Genomic DNA, 22,070 nt, shown 5'->3' with positions numbered 1-22,070 from the left:
ATGTCCAAGATACAAGAATACTTCCGGTTTCTAAACACCCTCAGCAATAACAACAGCCGTATTCACACAAACACACACCCTCTTCATCCTCACAGCCCTCAGTACTGTATCGACAGTTACACATTCATATATAGAACATATTAGAAATATAACAAACAAATACTTCACCCAAAAATGTCATCATTTGCTCACCATCATGTCATTCCAAACTTGTATGACTTTCCTTCTTCTGCAGAACACCATAGAAAATATTATGAAGAACACTGGTAACCGAACAACATCGCCCCCATTGACTTCCATTGTATGGACACAATATCAAATTTCTTTCCTCATTTCTCAAAATATCTTGTTTTGTGTTTCACAGAAGAAAGAGTCATACAAAGGACAGAATATTTATTTTCAGGTGAACTATTCCTTTAACATACACAGACACGCACTTCCTCTCCTCTTATTAAACAGATGAACCATTACATAACCATATGTAAGCCTACTGCATATGAAGATTTTGGTTTTCCAAAAATGTTTTTTTTTATTGTGCATTATGATTAATATCAATTAAACTGTAGTTGGATTGTTTGGATTTAATCCATAATAACAAAAAAATACATCTAACTAACACAATAAAAACATGATAACATTGATAATTGTAACATGATAATTATATATTCAACACACGTTACAAAATAATTATGTGCATATTTAAAGAACGGCAATTACGTGTAGAATTTGATGGATGCAAACCAAAAGATACACGCATTGATTCTATTATTTAACACTTGAATACGCACATCCATGTACCACTGTATCAACAGTACCGAAACCTCTATGTCTTGGCACATTTCTATTGCTGTGCTGTATAAACCATCATGCCGCCCAGCTCTGTGAGCCAGAGATCTATATACAGAGACAATAAGTAACTGACAAACGTCCATCGATCTAAAAGCAGGTGCCCATCTCAAGGATTCACGTACACGGGAACAGGCCAGGACATTTGGCCATTAGCTATGAATGTGCCTGCTATTTATAGAACAGCGTAGGCTCTCTCATTTTAAAGAGATCATGCCCGCTGCCTGTGCGCGCAGCTCCGTCTAATAACAAATCCCCTTCAGTGTCCACATACATTATTCTACAACCGTGAGGCTTCTGGCTGAGAAAAGGATGATGTCATTTCCAGCCAGTCATATTTATGCTGCATCACCGCCATCCTCGTTATCTGGAGGAGGGTTGCTAGGCAACACCACCGACGCATCCACCCAGCCCCCTAACATTTTGTAGTTACCCCCTGTAATTTGCCCTTCCTTGTTGATGTAATTGATCCAATCATCACATCTGCCACTGAATCGCGAAACAATTTGCCAACGTCCCTGTAAATTTAATCTAAAACGCTCTGCTGAGGCTCTCCAGTGCGAAACGCAGCCAATTACATTATGTTAAATCAAACAACACTAGTGTAAAACACTTATTTACACAGTTCAAACCAGACAAAAATAAAAAAAGAGCCTACCTGAAAATACAAAACATTAACACACACACACACACACACACAAAAAACCCAAATATGTTTCACTTAAGCGACTTTAAGATTAGTAGCTAATGATCCATTAAATAAACGCTCAACAGAAAGCTGTGCGGTGGCTGTGGGCAAAGTGTGGCCGGTCAGTTTGCGAACAAGAGAGAACAAAGCAATAGCATGAGCTCATAACCAACACAGAGACGGGGAGAGAGTGTGAAAAGAGAGAGCTTGTCGCAGTACACTGCAACCTACCCGCCTGCCTATCCTCTGACTTAACCCAGCCTGTATTGAACTGAAAAGGCACAAACGCAAGAAATGTGCTGAATTTGACGTTTGCGTGGCACAAACAGAGACATGTGTTGTGTTGGTTTAATATTTATTGTATAAAATAGCACTAATGTGAAAATAAGAGCATGTTTGCTAGCTGTTTGAGATGGTTTCATAGGACACACACGACTGCCTGAAGTTAACTTCCAGACTGTGTTTGTTGATCTGTCAGGCAAGTGGCTAATAATATAACCAATTATATTTAATTTCATTTGCTTTAATATTCCTTTATAGTCATATTTTATTGTATAAAAAGTGCATAGTCATGGCCAAAAGTATTGTTGGCAGAGACATAAATGCTGTGTCTTGCTAAATTTCTGCTTCGTTCACATAGTTTAAAGATTATTATTTGGAGTGATCCAATGCATATAAAAAAAGTTAAAAAAAAAGCAACTCCACAGATGTCAATCCCATATAGAAAACATGTGGTCAACCCTCAAAAAGTGATGCAAGAAGGGGTTTGCCATCAGTCAGGATTTATCCAGCATGCCAGAGTGAATAGCAGAGGTTGTGAAAAACAAGGCCTAACACTGTAAATTGTGACTCTTTGCATATATTATGTTTTTGCCAATAAACACCTTTAAATGCAAGATATTCTAACCTAAAATATCCAGTATACCATAGGAACATATGGAAAAATAATCTACAGAAACAGTAAAATTCCAAAATACAAAATGTATGTCACTACCAACACGTTTGGCCACGACTGTATTAAATAAACAATTTGTTAAATGGGTCATGTAACTTTGCCGCATTTAAGTTTAGCCGAATAACGTTCTTCTAACATTATAACCCAAATAATATTGGCGAGAAATACTTTTAACTTGCTAGCTAATATAATTTACATGTTATTTCTTAGCATGTTATCAAAAATAATCTGCAGGGACTCTATTTTTTGCGGATTTGTACTGAAAGTTAAGTCTGGGCCCAAGAGTTTGCATGCTCACGCAATAACGTTTGTTTATGCTGTTGCTTTGAAACCTTCTATAGTGAATTCTATCAAGCAAAACTAACTAATAAAAAAAATAATGCTAATCTCTTGCATTAAGGTTCTCCCTGATAGATTATGGGATGGTTTTTCTTTAAAGGGAAAGTTCAGTCAACAAATACAAATTCAGTCATCATTTACTTACCCTCAACCCTGTATACATTTCTTTGTTCTGTAATATTTGAAAGAATGTCAGTAACCATTCAATCTGTTTGGCTACCGACATTCTTCTATATATATTCCTTTTCTGTTCAGCAGAATACAGGTTTGGAACAACCTGAGAGTAAGTAAAATCAATTCAATTGTATTTATATAGCGCTTTTCACAATGTGCATTGTTCCAAAGCAGCTTAACAGGAGAAAATAAGAAAAACACAAATACACAAAAAAGGTAAAACAAAGCACAGTCAAAAGCAAGATAATTCTAGTTAATAATATCTAATAAATGCATTCTCACATATTATACATTAAGTGGATGCTTGGCTGAAAATATGTGTCTTTAATCTAGAATTAAATTGGGCGAGCATTTCTGACCCTCGAATAGTATCGGGAAGGCTATTCCAGAGTTTAGGTGCTACGAGAAAGAAAACGATGACAGAATAACATTTCTGGGTGAACTATCCCATTAACTATAGTATTTGTAGACAAGTCATAGTAGCCACCAAAAATAAAAACATGATCATACAAGAAAAATTAGTGTCATGTTGCCAGAAATTTCTTAAACATTGTAGTTTATTCTGGCTCAGAATTGCCCACCTAGACAGGAAGGAGCCCACTGGCTACATACAGCAACCAATCACAGTTTATTTTACGTGATGTTAGGGGCTGCTAAAACATCAGATATAGATCTCAGAGCACAGGGGAATATACCAAGGCGTCAAGGTTCAGTCCAGTTTCCCCCTGTCTGCTGCTAGCAGCTTTAACTGGTTAATCTGTCTGCGAAGGCGTCTTTCATCATTCACATTCATTCAAATGCAGCAACAATGTGCATCATAAACTACTGATATTTTATTATATTGTAGAAGATATTTGTCGAGAGCACACATTGTGTTTAAAGGGCTCTTAAAAGCATAGCGTTTAGATGCCCACCGTGTCATAGCTCAGGATAATTGCAAATGAAGGAATTGGGACTATGCCACCTGCCAAACAGGACAGGCCATCATTTTCTTTGGATGAGTCACATGATATTTACAAGGAAAGAAAGTCATAAAGGTTTTGAATGACATGAGGGTGAATAAAGACAACTGCAAAGCACCACAGAAGAATTTCTGAAAATTACTCACGTTGCGAGTATAGAAGGATCTGGATCTCAAGAAGCGCACAGGTGAAGAGCTGCAGAACGTTCTCCACTCCCAGCAGCTCAAACACTTCTTGTATGTGAAAGTCAAAAAGGGGCAGCTCGGCCGTGCTGGGCCTCTGACACAAAATCGATCCATATACGCCAAAGAACTTTAGGGAACGCCCGAGGGGTGGCAGCGGGACTTCGTAGAGGATGTTGTAGACGTAGCTCTCCAGCGGGAGGGGCGGGGGCTGGGGCGAGGTAACGGCCTGGTGCAGCTGTTCCAGAACCTTTCGGCAGGCGTGGGCGAAGGCCATCGGCGTGATCAGACAGATGCACTTGGACACGTAGAGCGTGTCACGACTGATGTCGTACGAGTTGAAGCGTTGTAACCTGGAGAGAGAGGGGGTGGGGTGCAGCTGCGGATGGGCGGGTCGGGGGTCATCGGGGAAGCGAGGCGTGGGGGGCGCGTGCAGGATGTCGTACTGTTCTGCATTGTGCATGTGATAAAGCGTCTGCATGGCACTGCAGATCTGCTTGCTTGTCACCTCCTCGAAGAAAGTAAGGGCGAAGCCGTAGGTGCGTGAGCCGTCCTCCCGCGTGATGATGAAGGAGTGGAACTGAGGCTCGCGAATGTCTGCCTGAGTGCGGAAGGACAGGCCCTTTGGCATACAAAGCTGCAGGAAGAGAGGACAACTTGTTTTAAAAAAATGTAATGATCCTCAATTTCAAGAAAGCCTAATTTGATCTGATACAAACCATAATAAGCTTTTTATGATGGACAGATAAAGTATGTTGAAGAGGTTAATGGGCCTGTATTTAGCCATTTCAGATTAGTAGAAGTCAAATACATAAACATGGCATTGGTCACTGAATCATATTTCAATTGGTCCTCCAAAGAAATATAAATAGATGAGCAGCAATTTATCTTGATAAAAAGCACATAGATTTCTGAAATATCAAACAATGCAGAAACATTTTCTGACTTCATTTACTTTTTGCCTAAAAAAATGGTCATAAGGAAATGTAAAAACTCATGCTTGTCAAGTATAAATTACTTTAGAAATGTAATAAAAATTGCCTATTTGCATCACTCACCATGCCCGCAGCATCCTGATCGAAAGGATTCCACTCCACATTGTCGGGAAAGTGCGCTAGAACTTTGGATTTAAAAGTTCTCCTCAGTGGACTCTGCTCAAAATTCTCACCTGACATGAGTAAAGAGAGATAATAAAAAAGACATTCAGAACCTGTAAACGTTTTCTACATTAGCCAAACAGGTCTCCTTACACCTTTGTGGCAATTCAAAACCAACAAAATCACAAATTAATCAATTCATTGATATAATTGTCATCATAGTCAAAGAACACATTCTAGTGTTTTTTTCTGAAAGAAGACTTGTTTTGCCAGGAAAGTGACTGCAGAAAACATTCAAAAACCAGAAATTAAACCCAGTCGGAGTGCTGGAATAGCTAAAGCAGTAAAGTTTGGAGAAAGACGTGACTCAAAATCATTTCAAAGTGAAGCACAGTACAGTTCACAGAGAAAAACCTGGTAAAAGATTCAAACAGTTTGAGGTGCTGACAGGTTGTTCTGAGATGCGAGAAGAGGAAGAGGAGGACTTGAAGAGGACAGAAAGTGATTCCGCTGTACCCTAGTGCTCAGCCAACTCACACACAAACACGAGTAAACAGCAGTACTGTGAAAGAAGTGCGTGTAAAGGTTAAAGGTCAAAGGACACAAGCGGAGCTTTGGTTGACTGTGATGCAAACAGTGGTTTACTGCAGCGGAGGGGGATTACCTTCTCTTTCACTCGCCAACTTTCCTCTGGCACCATCTCTGAATTTAGTAGCCTGTATATACTCGCATAAAGCTACATAACAGATAAAACAACAAGACAAATAATCAGACGGCTGAGAAAACTTTTTCCTCCAAAGATTTAATTCAGTGTGCAAATTGCTTTCTTCAGAAGTTGTGCTTGCTGTCTCACACTTTACACACAGTATGTTGAAACAACATGGGGTGAATTGCTGATTGGGTGTGTGAGTATACAAGTATGTCACTGTTAAAGGTAAAACCTGGACCACGTAAACCTCTTTATCTGGACAGAGTTGAAAACATAACTTATCAGTTAATCTGGCTAACATAAAACCACTGAAATGGGACAATGAACATTAAAGGGGCGTTGATCAATTTTATTGCTATATTACTGTTTTTGTTATTTTGTTATATAAGAGGTAGTTGTATTCAAGCGAACATCATTTAAGGGTCAGAACTCAAAACGCCCTTGCAACTGAAATGGCAACTGTTATTGACACCAGCCCCAGCGAACGGCAGGTTCTGGAATGCACCTAACTAGATAGTTTTCACACGCCTCCACAGAAGAAATTCAACGACATCTCTTTGAATGACAGTACTAAAGTGGTGCGAAACCAGATAGACCAAGGAAGCATTAAACTTGCCATTAAAAGCATCCTTGGGTATACAGCGATGTATGGCTTAATATATGAACGAGATGAAAGTGATTGGTTGCATGCTCCTGCTCTCCTTGGTTGATGTGTAGGCGTGTCGCAGGGTTTACCGGGAGAATTGTCCAATTTTGGGACTAAGAAAAGTGATTTTTCATGGTCGAAAAAAACTTTCCGAAACCTGTATGAACCCTGGGGGAGTGTATTGAGTACAGAAATACTATGCCATATGACAAGTTGACCATGTCAAGCATGAGAAGACGCAACGTTTAACATTGTAAAGTCAGAATGCATGAAACACCGTTGCAGGACATTTAAAATATCAGCATCCACCATAATCGTATACTTTTATACATTACGAGAATAAACTGATAAACACAATAATAAGATGCTTGCAGTCAATATAGGATCCGACAGGATTTGGCGCAGCAAGCTTATGCGAGTAAAACATATGTGTATAATGCGTCAATATTGTATTGTTAGAGATCGCTTGATATGTCCTTATAATGTGAAACCTAACGTTGCGTGTCTGACCAAATTCACAGAAGACTACGACTAAATTTACTAAACAAACTGCTATCCAATCATAGCAGTGGACGTTTTCTTCCAAGTCTTTCATGGGTCACGCCCATAAAACTGACCGTTTGTCGAGCAGGCCTCAAAACCCGGGTAGAAAATAGCCTATTACTTATCTTTTTTACAGACAACAGTATAAAATAATACAAACGGCCAGTTCAGGACACCTTAAATTCATCATGTTCGGGACAAAAATTCCTCATTCATGCCATGTCCTGTCCAGTGACAGTCACACCAGTATAATGTCAACATTGGACTTCATCCTTCATGTATTGCTTCATCTGCGTTGTTGATTATCTGCCAGCAGCATCTTACATGATTCGTTTCTCTCAAGAGAATAACAATAAAGAGTTCATGAGAGGATGAGTCAGGCCAGTAAAAATCCCCAAACAAATCACTCATCATTTTGTCAGTACCACACAAGCATTGAATAGTATGAACTGCAAACATCGATGCGGTGAAGGTCAGAAGCACGCAAGTTAAAATCAAACACATAGAAGCTGAGAAATTCAGCAATAGGAGTTGTAGAGACTAGACTCAATTTACAAGAGAGGAAAAGACCCTTTTAACTCCGCAATATAGACACACTGAGCAGTTGATGTCTGGTAATGTAGAAGAATCAGTAAACTTTTTGTAGGCGCTTATAATAAGAAACATACATTTGTAACTAGACATGCGATGTAAGGGTTGTAAAAAATAGGCAAAAGGGGCCTTAAGTTTTGTCGTTTTCACACAGACTGAGAATCTAAGATAAAACTGTAAAATTATGCTTATCTTTTTTCCTCAGTTGGTAAGATGTAGTTCTTTCAAAATAAGGTTGGTACCTTAAGAAGCAAACAAGAAACCACATTAAACTACATCTACTGTAGTGTAAATAAACAATTTAATTCACACTACAGTTCTGTGTATTTAATAAAAAGATGTCCGTCTCTGCTGAATAACTGGTATTCGTTGATGTGACACAGTGTTGGGTCTTGCATACAGAGAGAGAGTGTAGTCTACATCTATGTGCAAGTAAAGAAAGAGACACAAAGCAATAGGGAGACGAGTAACAGATGGTAGAGGATGTTTCCCTGTGAAAGCGGACTGCTAAAGCAAATATCCAAACAGCTGCGAGGAGAAGTAAGTATCAAGGCCCTCTGCGTATACGTCTTAAAAGTTCACTAAACCCAAAATAAATCTCCTGCCTTTATTCTCAATCTTAAAAATGCAAATTAACAGACAGATTAAAATTACATTATTTGTATATCTATTCTTGCCAGTTCAGTTTGTGCAACAATACGTACACAATAAAAGGTTAAATATAATACACATAAATATGTTTTCAGAGGTGTATAAAGACATTACATAATGAAGCGTTATGTTTTTATTGCCTTAGAATGAGCTATTTCTACATACACCGCGTGTCAACTTGCATGGAATTCATCATGTTTCTACGGTATCCCTAAACGGACAAACTGCTCTTCATATCGTGTTTCGTAATCTCCTTCGGCAAAGAAGTGAAAACGTGATGACATCTTAGACCTGTGTCAGCCACCGTAGTGCTTCGAAAGAGAGGCGCGCAGTGAGCTGTTGGTTGCATTTCACAACCGCTAAATACCCTATAATGGACCTTTAACTCAGACGCAGTATGTCTGAAACACGCCTCAGTTGTCAAATTGCATGCCAATCTGTTTGCAAGACTTTACTGCAAGCTTTCCTCATTTGTGACCCTGGACAGCAAAGAACACCCTGGGTTATAAAATGGGTCACAAGTGTTTCCTAGAAATTAAAAAAATTCTGCATATAGGCTGCAGAGAAAACGCAATGGTTTGGCTTTAATTTCAGTCCTACCGTAGTCCGCTACAGGCACAACTTGTGCGGTTCAGCTTGGAGCCAATGCGACAAGGATGTACTTGAGCGCATTTAAGACAGGTGGGAACAAACAGACTCTACACAGGGACATACACAATTGTAGCTCATTTCTGCGATGACACGGTATAGCATGAAACGGTCAAGCCTGGACTGACACAAAAGTACAAGACGGATAAATGCATGACCATGTCATAGCAAATAGGGCTGTGCAAAATTATCGATACAGCTAACTATTGCGATAATTTTTTTCATGATAGTGTATCGATAGTCCAACCTATAGTATCGATACCTTAAATAAGTCATGTTTTGAATGGATTCAAAATGATGTTTCATCGCATAACCATTTTTTCCGTTCCTGTTGATGTCGCTGTGATTCGCTGTCATACGGACAATGTCTCAAAAGTAAGCGGGTGCGAGAAAGCAAATGGCGTAAAGTAGATTCATTCATATAATATCACCAACAAGCTTCCGTATATCTTAGCTCGTGCAAAGAAAATAACAGAGTCGGTGGTGTATTTTATTTGTAAGGATTTGCGACAGTGTGGTTGAAAACCCCGGCTTCGGGCATATGGTGAACACTAGCTGTGTTATGTGATTCCGATTCGCAGGCACACAACGGACGTAGAAGTACCCGGGATTTACGAAGAGGTAAGAGCGAGTGACCCTGACTTGCAATGCATCGTATGTTAGGATTACATCACAACCACAGACACGCGCAATGCGTGAGACGAGCCATACTGGCATAAACATTGCGGAGTTACTGAAAACTGCACTGGTGGAGTGGGATATAAAAGAGAGTCATACTGACAATTTCAGTTTTATGAATAGATTTTAATGTACTTTGTTTTTTATTAACAACATAATGAAAAAAATATGTTTCTTGTGGCATTTGCATTTAAATGTTTAATGACTAAATATGCACTTTAAACATTATATGTTCGCTGTTCAGTAACACTGTGTAAGCAAGATGACAAATACCTCTTATAAATAGCTTTGTTAATAAAATTGAATAGGATCTTTTGTGTCTGCAGAGTCATTACTATAATGTGATGAACATACCAGAATACCATAGATTGTACACACCAACATGTATTTTTAGCTCACTCTTAATTTGTATTTATTTAAAACAAATTATTGCAATATATCGAACATTTGTATCGTATCGAATGTATTGTAATATATTGTATCGGGACCCATCTATCGTGATATGTATCGTATCGTGAGGCCCTTGCCAATACAAAGCCCTAATAGCAAGTGACTTGTCACTCTCTTTTCGATGCAAAAGCAAGCTTAAAAATGATTCAATAAAATGCACCAAGAATCCTTAACAACTTCCCCCAAAACTCCATTATCATGCTAGATTAATGACCAACCAGGGAGGAGTCTGAGGAGCTCAAAGAAGCACTCTTTCATAGTGATGTCATTGAGAAACAACTCAGAGAGGGGTGCATGGGAAGCTCCTAGGGGATAGTGTTTAAATGTCTATATGTGTGTGTGTGTGTGTGTCGAGCCCAGCTGCCTGTCCTCAGTGTACCAAGGGCCTAATAGTGCACCCAGGCCGTGAGCCAGCCAATCACATCGCTCAGCCAGCAGGGCCTCTCATGCATATGCTAATGAAGTCTTCACCATGCATGTGTCATTGGGAATAAAAGGTTTTTTTTGTCTGAAAGTTTGCCGCATTTATGGACCACTGCTGTTATGCATTACCAATAAGACAGTGGATGAGAGAGATAATTGTATAAAGTGATTAATAACAGGAAATCTGTGAAATGCTACTTCTTAGAAGAAGGTCTTCATAGTCCACACCAGAAGGCACCTCTCTAGTGGAAAATGTTTAGGGCATGTTATTTTCTCAATTAAGCATGCAGTACACACTCAGCCCACAAGCACTTTCTCAGAGGTGCTAAAGTGCTTCCTGTTTCAGAGTCCCTGTATAGACTTGGTTAACGTGTTATGACGAACTGATGTGTATGTGTGGAGGATACAGTTAACTTCAGGGTTCCCAAACCATGTTTTATATTCAAATAGAATATCCTATGACTAGTATTGTCAGGCTTGGGAATCAAATGTTTAATGCTGCAATTGTTAACTTTTTCAGGTAAAAATAAACGAAAACAAAACGGTTATTACGCAAGTACATCTAAATTTACATCAGCATTAAAACGAGCTTGCAAAGGTAAACATATCATAATTAGTTTTTAAGTTGAGATACACTATTTCAGAATAAATTTTAGTTTGTTAACTTTAATTATATAACTGCAATTTTATGTTTCACACATAGATAGTGATATGGAAGCAAAAGTTACAGCTATGTGTCGACCAGCACTTCCATGACCTTAAGTCAAATTGACTTACAAATAATTCAGGGAGCAACAAGCGATATTTCATAATAGAGCAATAGTACGACAGGTGCTTATACAAAGCACACCCAGAGCAGCGAGCAGCCAGTGCTGCGGCACCCAGGGAGCAGTTGGGGAATCGGTGCCTTGCTCAAGAGACTCACCTCAGCCATGGTATTGAAGCTGGAGGAGAGCGCTAATCATTCACTCCCCCACCTACTATCACTGCTGGTACTGACGCTCGAACCAACAACGTTTGGGTTACAAGACCGAGTCTCTAACCATGAGGCCTGTTAAAAGGTCATAAGGGTCCAGCGTGATTTAGTTATTTTTCAGCACCGGACAAAAATATGTGTGCCATCTGCAAACTAAAGAATTGTAAAGAAATCCCATGTTTGCAAAGGTTGACCCTAGTGGTAGCAAATATAAAGCAAATAACATAGGATTCTTGAGGGACACCACACGTCAATGGAGCAGACTAGGAAAAAGTCTGGCCTAGATTCACAGAAAAGATTTGACAGAAAAGATCCAAACCCATTAAGAGCAGTACCTTGAATGCCTGACACTTTCACATGGAGTGAAACAAGGATCACATGCTCAATTGTCATTCAAAACCCATCAAACAGATCTGATAAGGAAGATGCTTTATACCTAACATGATGGTTAAACAACACAGTGCATAAAGCTGCGGTCACGTGTTACAGCACATCTCTTCAAACGTAAGCAGACATATAATCACATGGAGAAATCAAACGAGAAAATCAACAGATTCCTTGTTTGTACAAGGATGCTTGGAGCAGAACATTCAGTCCTATTTACAGCTGACCAGCGTAAACAAAGCGGCTTTGGTGTTCTGAAAAACCCCTGGAAAAGCAGATAATAACAGTCAATGAGGATATATGTCATATGTTTAATAATGTAATGTTAATATTGGAGATGTTTTCAGAGGCAACATAATCTCACGCAAATTCTTAACTACTTTACAAGGTTGTTTTAGAGTGAAATTCACACTCTGCAGCCATGCCTTGTTAAAAGACAAAACTTCTGACTAAAACGTGCACGTTCACATTCCTCCTTAAATGTGTCTGTGTGTCATCCTCTGTTTGAACTTGGTATTAAAATTATCTTTCTATCAAATGGACGAAATAAGATAACACAATTAACAAATGAACACGACCGGGGCATACATACAGAGAGGACTTTTTTCTGCTGTCTTAGAAATCTAAAATGGAGAAAAAACATTCTGCTTGCCTGGTACGTTTTTAGTCATTAAACCAAACTTTTAAGTCTTCTGCCAAAGTTTAAATCCTGACTTGTTGTTTCCCTTCGTTTACGCATTATGAATGCAGGCGGTATTTTCTGTCTGTTTAAATGCAATCGTCCACAAGAGCGTCTACTTTCCTCCTGTCAGGCTAGAACAAAGCTAAAAATGTAATATAACTAAAAATGCAGATTTTCAATCAGCAGGATATACACGGTATACATACAGTTGAGGTAAAAAAAGAAGGCTGAACCTACAAAAAGTGTGTGTGACTTAAGTTTTATTCACAGGTGTAATCTGAATGAGGTGTGGCCTTCTAGTCCACCAGAAGGTCAAGGGTGCCTGCCTCTGCTTTTAAGGGATGCGTTAAACAGCTTTATTGCTGAAGGCCTCCAATAGCGTTCACGGTTGCATCATGGTGGAAATTACTCCTCAATGCGACAAGCGTGTTATGAAGAGGGTGAGACGTGTTGTCCATTATGGTTCCGAGTTCGGACATCAATCTTGTTTCAGCAACCACCTCCAGCCCAACCAGATCATCTCCAATGACAGACCTTGCCTTCTTGATGGGTTTATGGGGGGGGCTTCGGTATTACTTTTGTAGGATAAATTTAACATATGAATTCAAACGAATTAGCCACTTTATAAAATAATTACAAATTTCAGTGAGAGGAGGTCAGTTGAAGAGAATTTCAGACCAAAATATTTGTGAAGGCAAGGCTAACCACAGCAAAAATAGAAACAGAAACTTTCTAGTAATTTGTAAGAACAAAACTTTGGATTTACAAGACTTTGAGCTTTGTTGCATCGGCCACGTTACAACACAGGGAAAGACAAAATGAAAATGATCGAAAAAATATATACAATTTTGGGCAAAAAAACATTGTGGCACGGTTTGACAGGCAAGGCATAGCTTAAACCCGGACTATGCCTTAGTTATATTAGGATATTTAAGATGCTTTTATTAAAATGCATTAGATAAAAACATTACTGGTGTGCATTTTGAGACAAAATAATGGAATATTTTAAGATATGACAGGGCTATTTACTTTCAGTAAAGACAACTCAAACTTGCATTTTAGTCTTGGACTATCCCCAAGACTTGTGAAACCAGCCATGGATGTTTCAGCACAGCACAAAGAAAATCCCTACAGAGTATGAGCCCATTAGAAACACGCATTAGATGCAACTGCGAAAACAAAGAAAAAAACTTGACCAACTCGTTTCCTCTGAAAACTGTATGTTAGCAGTTTCATTCCCCAACTAACTAGGCCAACAGACACAAGAGCTTTGAGATAAGGGCTTTAGTTTCAAAACACGAAGCTAAAATTGCTCTCGTGTCAAACGTTTGAAACAAATGTGGTTGGTTGGAAAAATTGGTGACTTTTTGTACTCTCCTACAAAATGTATGACCCTTCATTTGTCTGAAGGGTACCATTGGAGCAGGAGCATGCTAAATCCATCAGGCTTGCCCTCAGGAGACATGTCACAATGGACACCAGTTGCATTCACTACAGTTTCACTGTAACCTTTATCTCAAGGTTCAGTGCGTGAGACGCTGATTACAATCACCACTTCACAACACAAGACACATCTGGAAATCTCTGGGAAATTCAGCAAACAAAACTCAACCAAATGACTGATTCACAGCGTTTGCCCTTTCACTCGTTATCTAAAACACCACATCTTACAGATCAGCACAAATATCAGATGCACACAATTCTTATGAAATGAAACACAGGGGAAGACTTACGAAATACATTTAAAAAAATCCACTTTTCCTACAAGATCTCTGAAAAATTGAGGAAAACACTAACTCTGCTAGCAGTGCAAGTGCAGATCTAACACGAAACACAAGAGGAAGAAGCCCTTAACCACAGGAAACATGCACTCTCACTAAACAAGACGTCATGTGCTCGGCCTGCAGACGAAAAAACGCTGTAAACCCCTTAACTTGTTGACTTGAAAATAAATGCTTTATGGACTTTTAACAGTGTTAAGATGAACAAAGACCTTATGCTCCTCAGAGTGTTTAAATGCTATAATGAACTGAGAAGATTTTATTCATGTTCTGGTCAAAGCTTTCTAAAGGAAGAAAATGATCAATAATTTACTGTTAGACATTGTTTGTACATTTATAATAGAGCTGGATGTGAACATTTAGATAAGGTCAAAACATATATAAATAAAGCATGCATGCAGCTTTAGACGAAAATCTTTTTGAGAAACATTATACAAAGGTGATTTATAAGTTTATACTGCTTTACAAATAGTATATAATAAATGTACTATATATAATAAATATAATATATATTTAACTACAGAATATAATATATCATTGGGTCTGTATTTGTGAATAGTATTCATTACACAAATACGGTATATATTATATTGCGTAACAAATATAAAACATGCATGGAGGTGTTACGATGTTGTATGCTTGTCTTCTGTTGTTGCACACATTGGATTATATTTGAATTATTCGTCTATATTTCCAGTTCCTTTCCTTCAAAGCATGGACAAGAAGACATCTAATAAGACTTCCTCTCAATCTCTCAGCACTCACAAATGCATTTATAGCTCAACCAATAATCAAATACGAATTGTTTACTAAATCTCAACAACTGACTAGTGTGCTGAATCGAATGCTTGTCCTACATTTTGAGTTTTTTTCCAATAAATTTTCCACTCACTATTCAGTAGAGCCTGTGGATTATTACAAACATATCGCTTAAATATTGGAGATAAAATACACAATAAAATTCGAAAAAAACACGAAATCCATGACCTTAACGCCTTTTAGGTTTCGGGTCTTACCGGACAGCTCGTCTGGTTCTAAGCCGCTCTCGGTATCCAGACCGCAGATCACGAAATAATCCGCGAACCGACAGGAGCTGGAGCTGAATCCGGTGGTCATTTTGAGACGGCTCCGCTTGTGCTCTTCTCTTCGCGGGTCTAACGGAGCGCATAATACGAGCTCTCCGGGTCATACGTCGCAGCCATTGCAGATGCAACGAAGGCAGTAGCCAAGAGCGCCAATAGCATTGTGGGCCTCCGCTACAGCTGTTCTCGGCTGCCTCCGTCCTCCGCGGCCGCTGTTGCGCATGCGCGGTGCTCCGCTCAAAATGACGTTATGCGTTAGGCGCATCATTGTGCGTGCATAGACTGCATTTTTCTGTTTTATTCTAGTTTTTTAGTCTAATTTTCAAAACGGACTTAATCAATGATAAATATATATTACAACACAGCATATATTAATTATGCAATTCATAATAATAATAATAATAAATGAAAAAATCTTATAAATGATATACAATAAGTTAAATAATTAAATTAAAAAATAAAATTAAATAATGTTGATTATCAAATCAAAAACACTGCAACACAATCGGATTAAACAGTTAAAATGTGTCTTCATTCAGGCATGAAATCAAATAAATGATAACAAAGAAAGAATTAACTTTAGTGTAATTGAGAGTATCAGAGATTACGTATTTTTGTAGGCTAACCCGGAAGGTTTATGCTAGTTACACGTTTTGTCTATCAAGATAATCTTTACAAACTAACACACAACATTGTTACGTTTGAAGCCGAAATACAATCGGCAGAAGTAAAAAGCTAACACGATTATATAAACAGACAACACTTTAGGTCGCTCAATATCAACGTCACCAAACCTCTGACAACTCTTTCAAACGTTATAATATTAAAAAAACAAAAAGTTATAATATTGTTACTTTCAAAGATTTCTTTGAATAAAAAAGTACGTTATAAAAAATGTGTTCCCTGGTAAGTAATTACTCCGTGAATTAATCTGCTATGTTTTAAGAGATTTGTGCCCATGTTGCATTATTTGTGAGCTTTATGTGTGCGATAATGTGTAACGTCCCCACAACTAGTCGCTTTTAGAAACGTATCAACCGCCGTTTTTAAGACACAACATGGCTTCAAAATCACAAGCGGGTTATAATTGGTGTGTTTTGTGTCATAGAATAAAGCGTGAAATTATTTAGAGGTTTTGTCTACCACAGACCGGGCGATTTACCAAAAATCCATTAATAACACCCATAGACTTTGGAGCGATGGAACCGGAAGTCATTACATGCCAACTCGCTTCGTGAACACAACGTGAGCAAAATGACTGCTGCAATATCAGGAAACGCAATACTGTGCCACATTTCAGGAATACCTGATTCCTTTGTAAGTCGTAAGGATCACCGTCGAGTCTAGCCGCTTGTCATTTCAGCAAATAATTGCGTGTTTTAGTCTCAGCCATTTTGCTGCGTGTTTTTCCACTCAGTGAAACGTGTTCTGGCTCTCAAGGGGGCGTGTCCCAGCGTGTTCACGTGGGAAAGTGACGTCTATGCATACCCTCCATTGAAGTAGGTACCATTTAAACTATATGTCGCATTGAACGGTAGCGGCATTTCAATGTTATTTAACGCTGCACTCTGGCGGTGTATTAAAGCATTGCATAAGACAAAGGTTTACAGTAAACAGTATAAAACACTTTTTTTTAAAATTGCACAAGCACAATTAAAATCACTCAAAACACATTTCTGTGGAAAACGTTTATAAAAGTATTCTTATGTAAACTGTAGCATTCAACTCCATATAAGGCTACTGAACAAATCTCTAAGTACGTTTATTAAATCGTTTTAGTTTCTTAGTTATGAATTCTTGTTTGTGTTATACTTTTACAGTCATCACACCAGCCCTTCGAAGTTATTTATAGATTCTTAACAAACATCTGACTATTTAAAGTCAATTGTAATCAATGAATTAAGAACAGGAAAATGTTAAATAAGTACTTATTTATTTATTCAACAATAAATATTTTATATTACATTTCTCAAGACGTTGGACAGACATCAATGAATAGCTTTTGAAACACAGGACACAACAGTAGTTTTCAATTAAAAAAGTAATACTGTAATTAGTTATTTGAATCTATGGATCAGAGACATCCCTGTAAAAATATGCAAAAAAATAAGGTATTAAGTACAGTTTAGAAATCGCAAAAAATGCCAGTCGGATTATTTCTATTTATAATTTTAACCAATAAAGTTTAGTAAGCCCCTCAAACTGTTGCAGAACAAGAACTCTGTTAAGTCTCATCTTTCCTCTAGGTCCATGTTCTATGACAGTCACTATAGCAACATTTTGAAATGACAAACTGAATGTTGGGTGTGACAAAATAAAAAGCAGATAAAATGAATCCAACATGCGAGAATAAATTCAGTTAGGTAATAACAAGAGTAGCTTTCAGGTATACCGAGTGTAAAGAAAGCTGTATTTTAAGTATTATGTAAGACTGATAATTTTAAGACTGATTTGTTTTCCTAATCGCCAGACTTAACTGCAGAAAGCAGCGTTCCACAATGTACATATTTCCACTGAGTTGCATCGGTTAAACAGACATATTCCTTTTACAATCCATCACAGTAGTTAAGATGAACTAGGTCCAGGAAATCAACCAAACCTAAAATATTGAACATTAATACTTCCCTCTGTTTTGTGGCTAAAATGAAAATGAAACATTTGGCATTTATACCATTTTGAAAGGTTGCATCCAAGTTTAAAGAAGATTTTTTACTTCGACCAGGTGACCAGAGTTTGCTGTAATTGTTTAGTGTATAAAACACTACAATGTCTATTAATTAATTGCATTTATAGAACCTACAATAAAGGCAGAACAAATCTAGGCAGATGCCATCTAGTAATACTATTGCGTCATCCAATCCAACTGTATCACTATTGGTAAAAAATGAACCAAGTGAAAAGCACTACCACCTACAGTTAACAGCAGGGCACAGGGCACTGAGAGGGCATTAGATTGCTGCTGCATTTTATCTTTAGTTTAATCTTAGAATTCAGGTTAAAATTAAAAGCAGTAAACACAACAAGTTTACCCTCAAAATGTTTCTGATGCACGTAATACCCCATTCTCATTCAACAAATGTGAATATTAAAATGGGTTCAATGGCACGTTCAGTAACTTCAAAGAAGGGGAAAATATCTCCAGTGTAGCAGAATTGTTTAAAATAGCATTTCAGTTGTTTTGAAAAATATTGGGAAGTTTAAAACATTGAATAAATGGACACAAAGATATTGCTTAACCGTCAAGGGATTTAGCGGTGACTGATTTTTCATCTCATTAAAGTAGCAGAGAAACAATGGAAGGCCAGTCTGTCACTCACAGTCTGTGACTGCCCATCATATGAAGACATGAGTGTGTGTTGTTTATGCATAGACGAAGAAAACAAAAAGAGAAGATTAGAGGATCAGTGTCATTCCTGAGCTGAATCAAGTAGAGCTGGAGAAGTCTACTCAAGCTTCTGCTGGAGTTTCTTTTGAAAACAGACAGGCAGGATTGAAACGACAGCCAAAGCCCCCAAGACAAGGAGAGAGTTCCAGGATACCGCCTCTCCAGCTGTGGTCAGTTTGTACAGCGTTGTCCCTGCATTTATTGCCACAAATGATGGAGGGGCCACTCCTACAAAAGAATGGAGAACAGTCACTAGATGGGGATTTAAAGTGTGCCTACTGTTAAAGAACGTTTTAAAAACATTCACCAAACATCACAAAATCTAGTATATCACAGATATATCTCACCAAGAAAGGTGCCCAGAAAGAAGACACCTAAAGGCACATTAATGACTGGTGAAGTGATGTTAATGAACCAGTTCGGAAGGAAAGGGGTTATCCTCAGAAATAGGATGTAATTTATGAGGTGCTCCCTGTGCTTGTCTACCTAAAACGACATGAACAACAACCGCTCAACATCAGGACCATTCAATTGACACTGTGAATAAATATAAAGGCTACTGATATGAAGGTCTTACTTGTTGTGACCATTTCTGAGCTCTCTCTGTGAGGTACTTGTAGACCATAGGTCTCCCAACTAAATAAGACAGCATATAGCAAAAGGACGCTCCGAGCCCTGAACACTGTAAAGCATGAAATACACATAGTACAGGACAACTATTTACTGATGTAACATATATTTAAGGGACTAGTGGACAAAGATTTACACAACCCAAGCACAATGACTCATACTTTATACATAAATTTGCATATAAACAAAAAACTTACCAGACAGACCAGGAAGAGAGCTAGAGGGAAGGGATACAGATAACCAGAAAGTATACTGAGGAATATGGAGCCTGGGATGGCAAACGTCTGAAGGCTGAACAAGGGTAAGTTAAGGTATTCAGAGCACAATGAATGAAACTAAAGCATTTACTAAAGTAGTCTATTATGCAACAAAGTCTCTATTTGGAACGAAGAGCTTCTTTCTTGTGTCAGAGTTCTAATACTTTTCACATAGTAAACATGCATAACAAATTCTGTTGCTAACCATAATTCATTATCCAATTCAATGATTCGTGTATTTCTTGTCCCGTTTTTTTTGGCCCAGTATATTTCCACATTCATTTTTTAATAACACGTTAACTACCTAACCAGTAAATCAGGATCTGGTAGTCGTGGCTCAAAGGATACAAGATATATGTAGTAAAGTACGCTAACAGTACTTGAGTGTAATACGTGTCTTTGTATTTGGACAGTACTGTGCCCAACGCTTTGGCATCATCCATGTCCTTAGGAATTTTGATCTTTTCCTTCTCATCTCTGAAAGACATCAGGAAAAACATACATTACAACCATAAAGCACAGTAAACTACAGACTGAAATGAAAAAGAAAGACGTACTCGTTCAGTTCGGGGAAATTACGGAACACCAGATACATAACACAAGCAGAACAGGCAAAGATAGTGATGAGGATGAGGATTGACATGCGCGCAGAGGCTCCTCCATGGGACTGGGTTCCTTAGAGAGTGGTTTAAAAAAAAAAGAAAACAATTATGCGCAACCTCCCAAACCATGTATACCTCTTATGTCATTTGTGCAATCCATTGCATATTTTTGCATCATTTGTCAACAATCCTCAGGGAAATTCAGGCCCTTGAGAGGTATGCCATGATGTGAAAAAATATACGTGGTAGTGTCACATTGTCTTGAAGAAGCAGTGTGTCCTATCTGTTCAACAGTTTTTGCAGATTTTCTATATTTTTACTTTTACAACTACAAATTGTAGAATAGACGCCCGCACTTGGGTTTTTGAGACAGCCAAAGAAATTGCTATATGGTTATTTGGATGTTCTTTATAAAGGTTTCCCGGTCCAAATAAAAAAGATCACACCAAGATCAAAATTTGCATTCAACACGATCACTATATGATATAACACTACATGTTTTGATAAGAAAATACGTATATTTGCACGGATGAATTGTTCTCCACAAAACTAGTCATGTGTATTCTCCATAGATTGTATAAAACAGGGTATTTTCACAGTAAATATGGGAAAATTAAGATTTCACGAGGACTTCAACGCTGAAACACGAAATACATAAACACAGCGCCTTTCTCGTGACGTCAAGGGGTTTAAAAACGAGTCACTTCACTCTTTATGACGTTGAAATATTTAGCGTGTTAACTAATAATAAAATAAAATAGAATAAAAGAAATGTGTGAACCTGATGTGAACATATATATATATATATATCAGAACTACATTACACAATACTCCCTAAACTACAACACTTCCTGTATCTGAAAATGACTTAACTAAAAGTAGTACTCGAAGTAGCTCTTGTTGGTATACAGTGGTCCTATTAGACATTCAGGTGTCTATCAAGAGTTTTAATAATTGACACAGTGTGTCCAGAAAAACCCTTCATCGCCAAGATAAAAAAAATGTTATCAATATTTTCCTGCTCCTCGTCTTTCAAGCTCCAGCCGTCACATTTCCCTTTTCCGACCGACGAGACAACTCAGAAAATAAACTCCGAATAACGTCGATAAGCGTCGATTAAATAAATATGAGAACTTTGTTACACTCCGCAGGCGAGATTGGGTCACACAACTCTGAATTACCTTTAAGCATTTGACTTTCTTTTGAGGGCCTTGGTTCCTCACCCACCAGAGGACTGGTTTCAGTGTCGCGGTTTCCGCTTCTCTTCTTGGTCATTGTGCCGTGTTTCAATAAAAGAAACAAATGAAGGGAGATCCTGTCGCAGTCAAAAGCTCAACGCAACCTTTTAACCGGCTATCTCCACCTCTCGTCAGGACAAAGTACCGGTGACCTGTGACTGTATTTTCCTCTTCCTTAGTGGTGTTCAGCCCAGATGGAAGAGAAAAAGTTAAGGTCTCTAGTGCCTCCTAGAGTTGAGACCAAGACGGTACATTCTAAAATGCAGGACCTAAAATCCAACAGCCCACATGGATGGATGGATGGAACAGTATTCAGACAGCTCTTAGATATAGACTTGTATTATATTAACCTTATATTATATCTATTTAAACTAACAGCAGTATATATGAAGAGTTTGGTTCCTAAATGAGATAGCTCAGCTTTTTCAAAATGTTTAAAAATCAAGTTTTTTATGGTGAATTCCAATGAAT

At 38.1% G+C, this 22,070-nt stretch overlaps 2 protein-coding genes across 4 annotated transcripts in view; both read right to left on the bottom strand.

Annotated features, from left to right (window-relative positions):
* Positions 1-16,973, bottom strand: part of dennd5a (DENN/MADD domain containing 5A) — a 31,053-nt gene extending 14,080 nt beyond the window's left edge. Inside the window, exons 1-4 of one of the 3 annotated variants that reach the window (XM_079456761.1) lie at positions 16,794-16,973; positions 5,908-5,979; positions 5,205-5,314; positions 4,111-4,783 (exon numbers count right to left, since the gene is read on the bottom strand). In XM_079456761.1, coding sequence (XP_079312887.1) covers positions 4,111-4,783; positions 5,205-5,207 — 676 coding nt within the window. In that variant the 5' untranslated portion in view covers positions 5,208-5,314; positions 5,908-5,979; positions 16,794-16,973. Of the gene's footprint in view, positions 1-4,110; positions 4,784-5,204; positions 5,315-5,907; positions 5,980-15,421; positions 15,727-16,793 lie in introns of those variants that run through there. The other 2 variants (XM_079456759.1, XM_079456760.1) reach the window with 2 other exon arrangements.
* A 428-nt stretch (positions 16,974-17,401) lies between these two features.
* Positions 17,402-21,828, bottom strand: tmem41b (transmembrane protein 41B). The gene is made up of 7 exons (XM_079460971.1): positions 21,543-21,828; positions 20,317-20,434; positions 20,108-20,236; positions 19,700-19,793; positions 19,450-19,554; positions 19,220-19,358; positions 17,402-19,100 (listed from the first exon to the last, which is right to left on the bottom strand). Exons 1-7 carry the CDS (start codon positions 21,634-21,636, stop codon positions 18,931-18,933), a joined length of 849 nt encoding a protein of 282 aa, XP_079317097.1. The 5' UTR covers positions 21,637-21,828; the 3' UTR covers positions 17,402-18,930.
* Positions 21,829-22,070: the final 242 nt, after the last annotated feature.

The sequence above is a fragment of the Barbatula barbatula genome (assembly GCF_947034865.1).
Source record: "Barbatula barbatula genome assembly, chromosome: 1".
Classification (NCBI taxonomy): Eukaryota; Metazoa; Chordata; class Actinopteri; order Cypriniformes; family Nemacheilidae; genus Barbatula; species Barbatula barbatula.
This window is presented reverse-complemented; position numbering and strand designations above follow the sequence as displayed.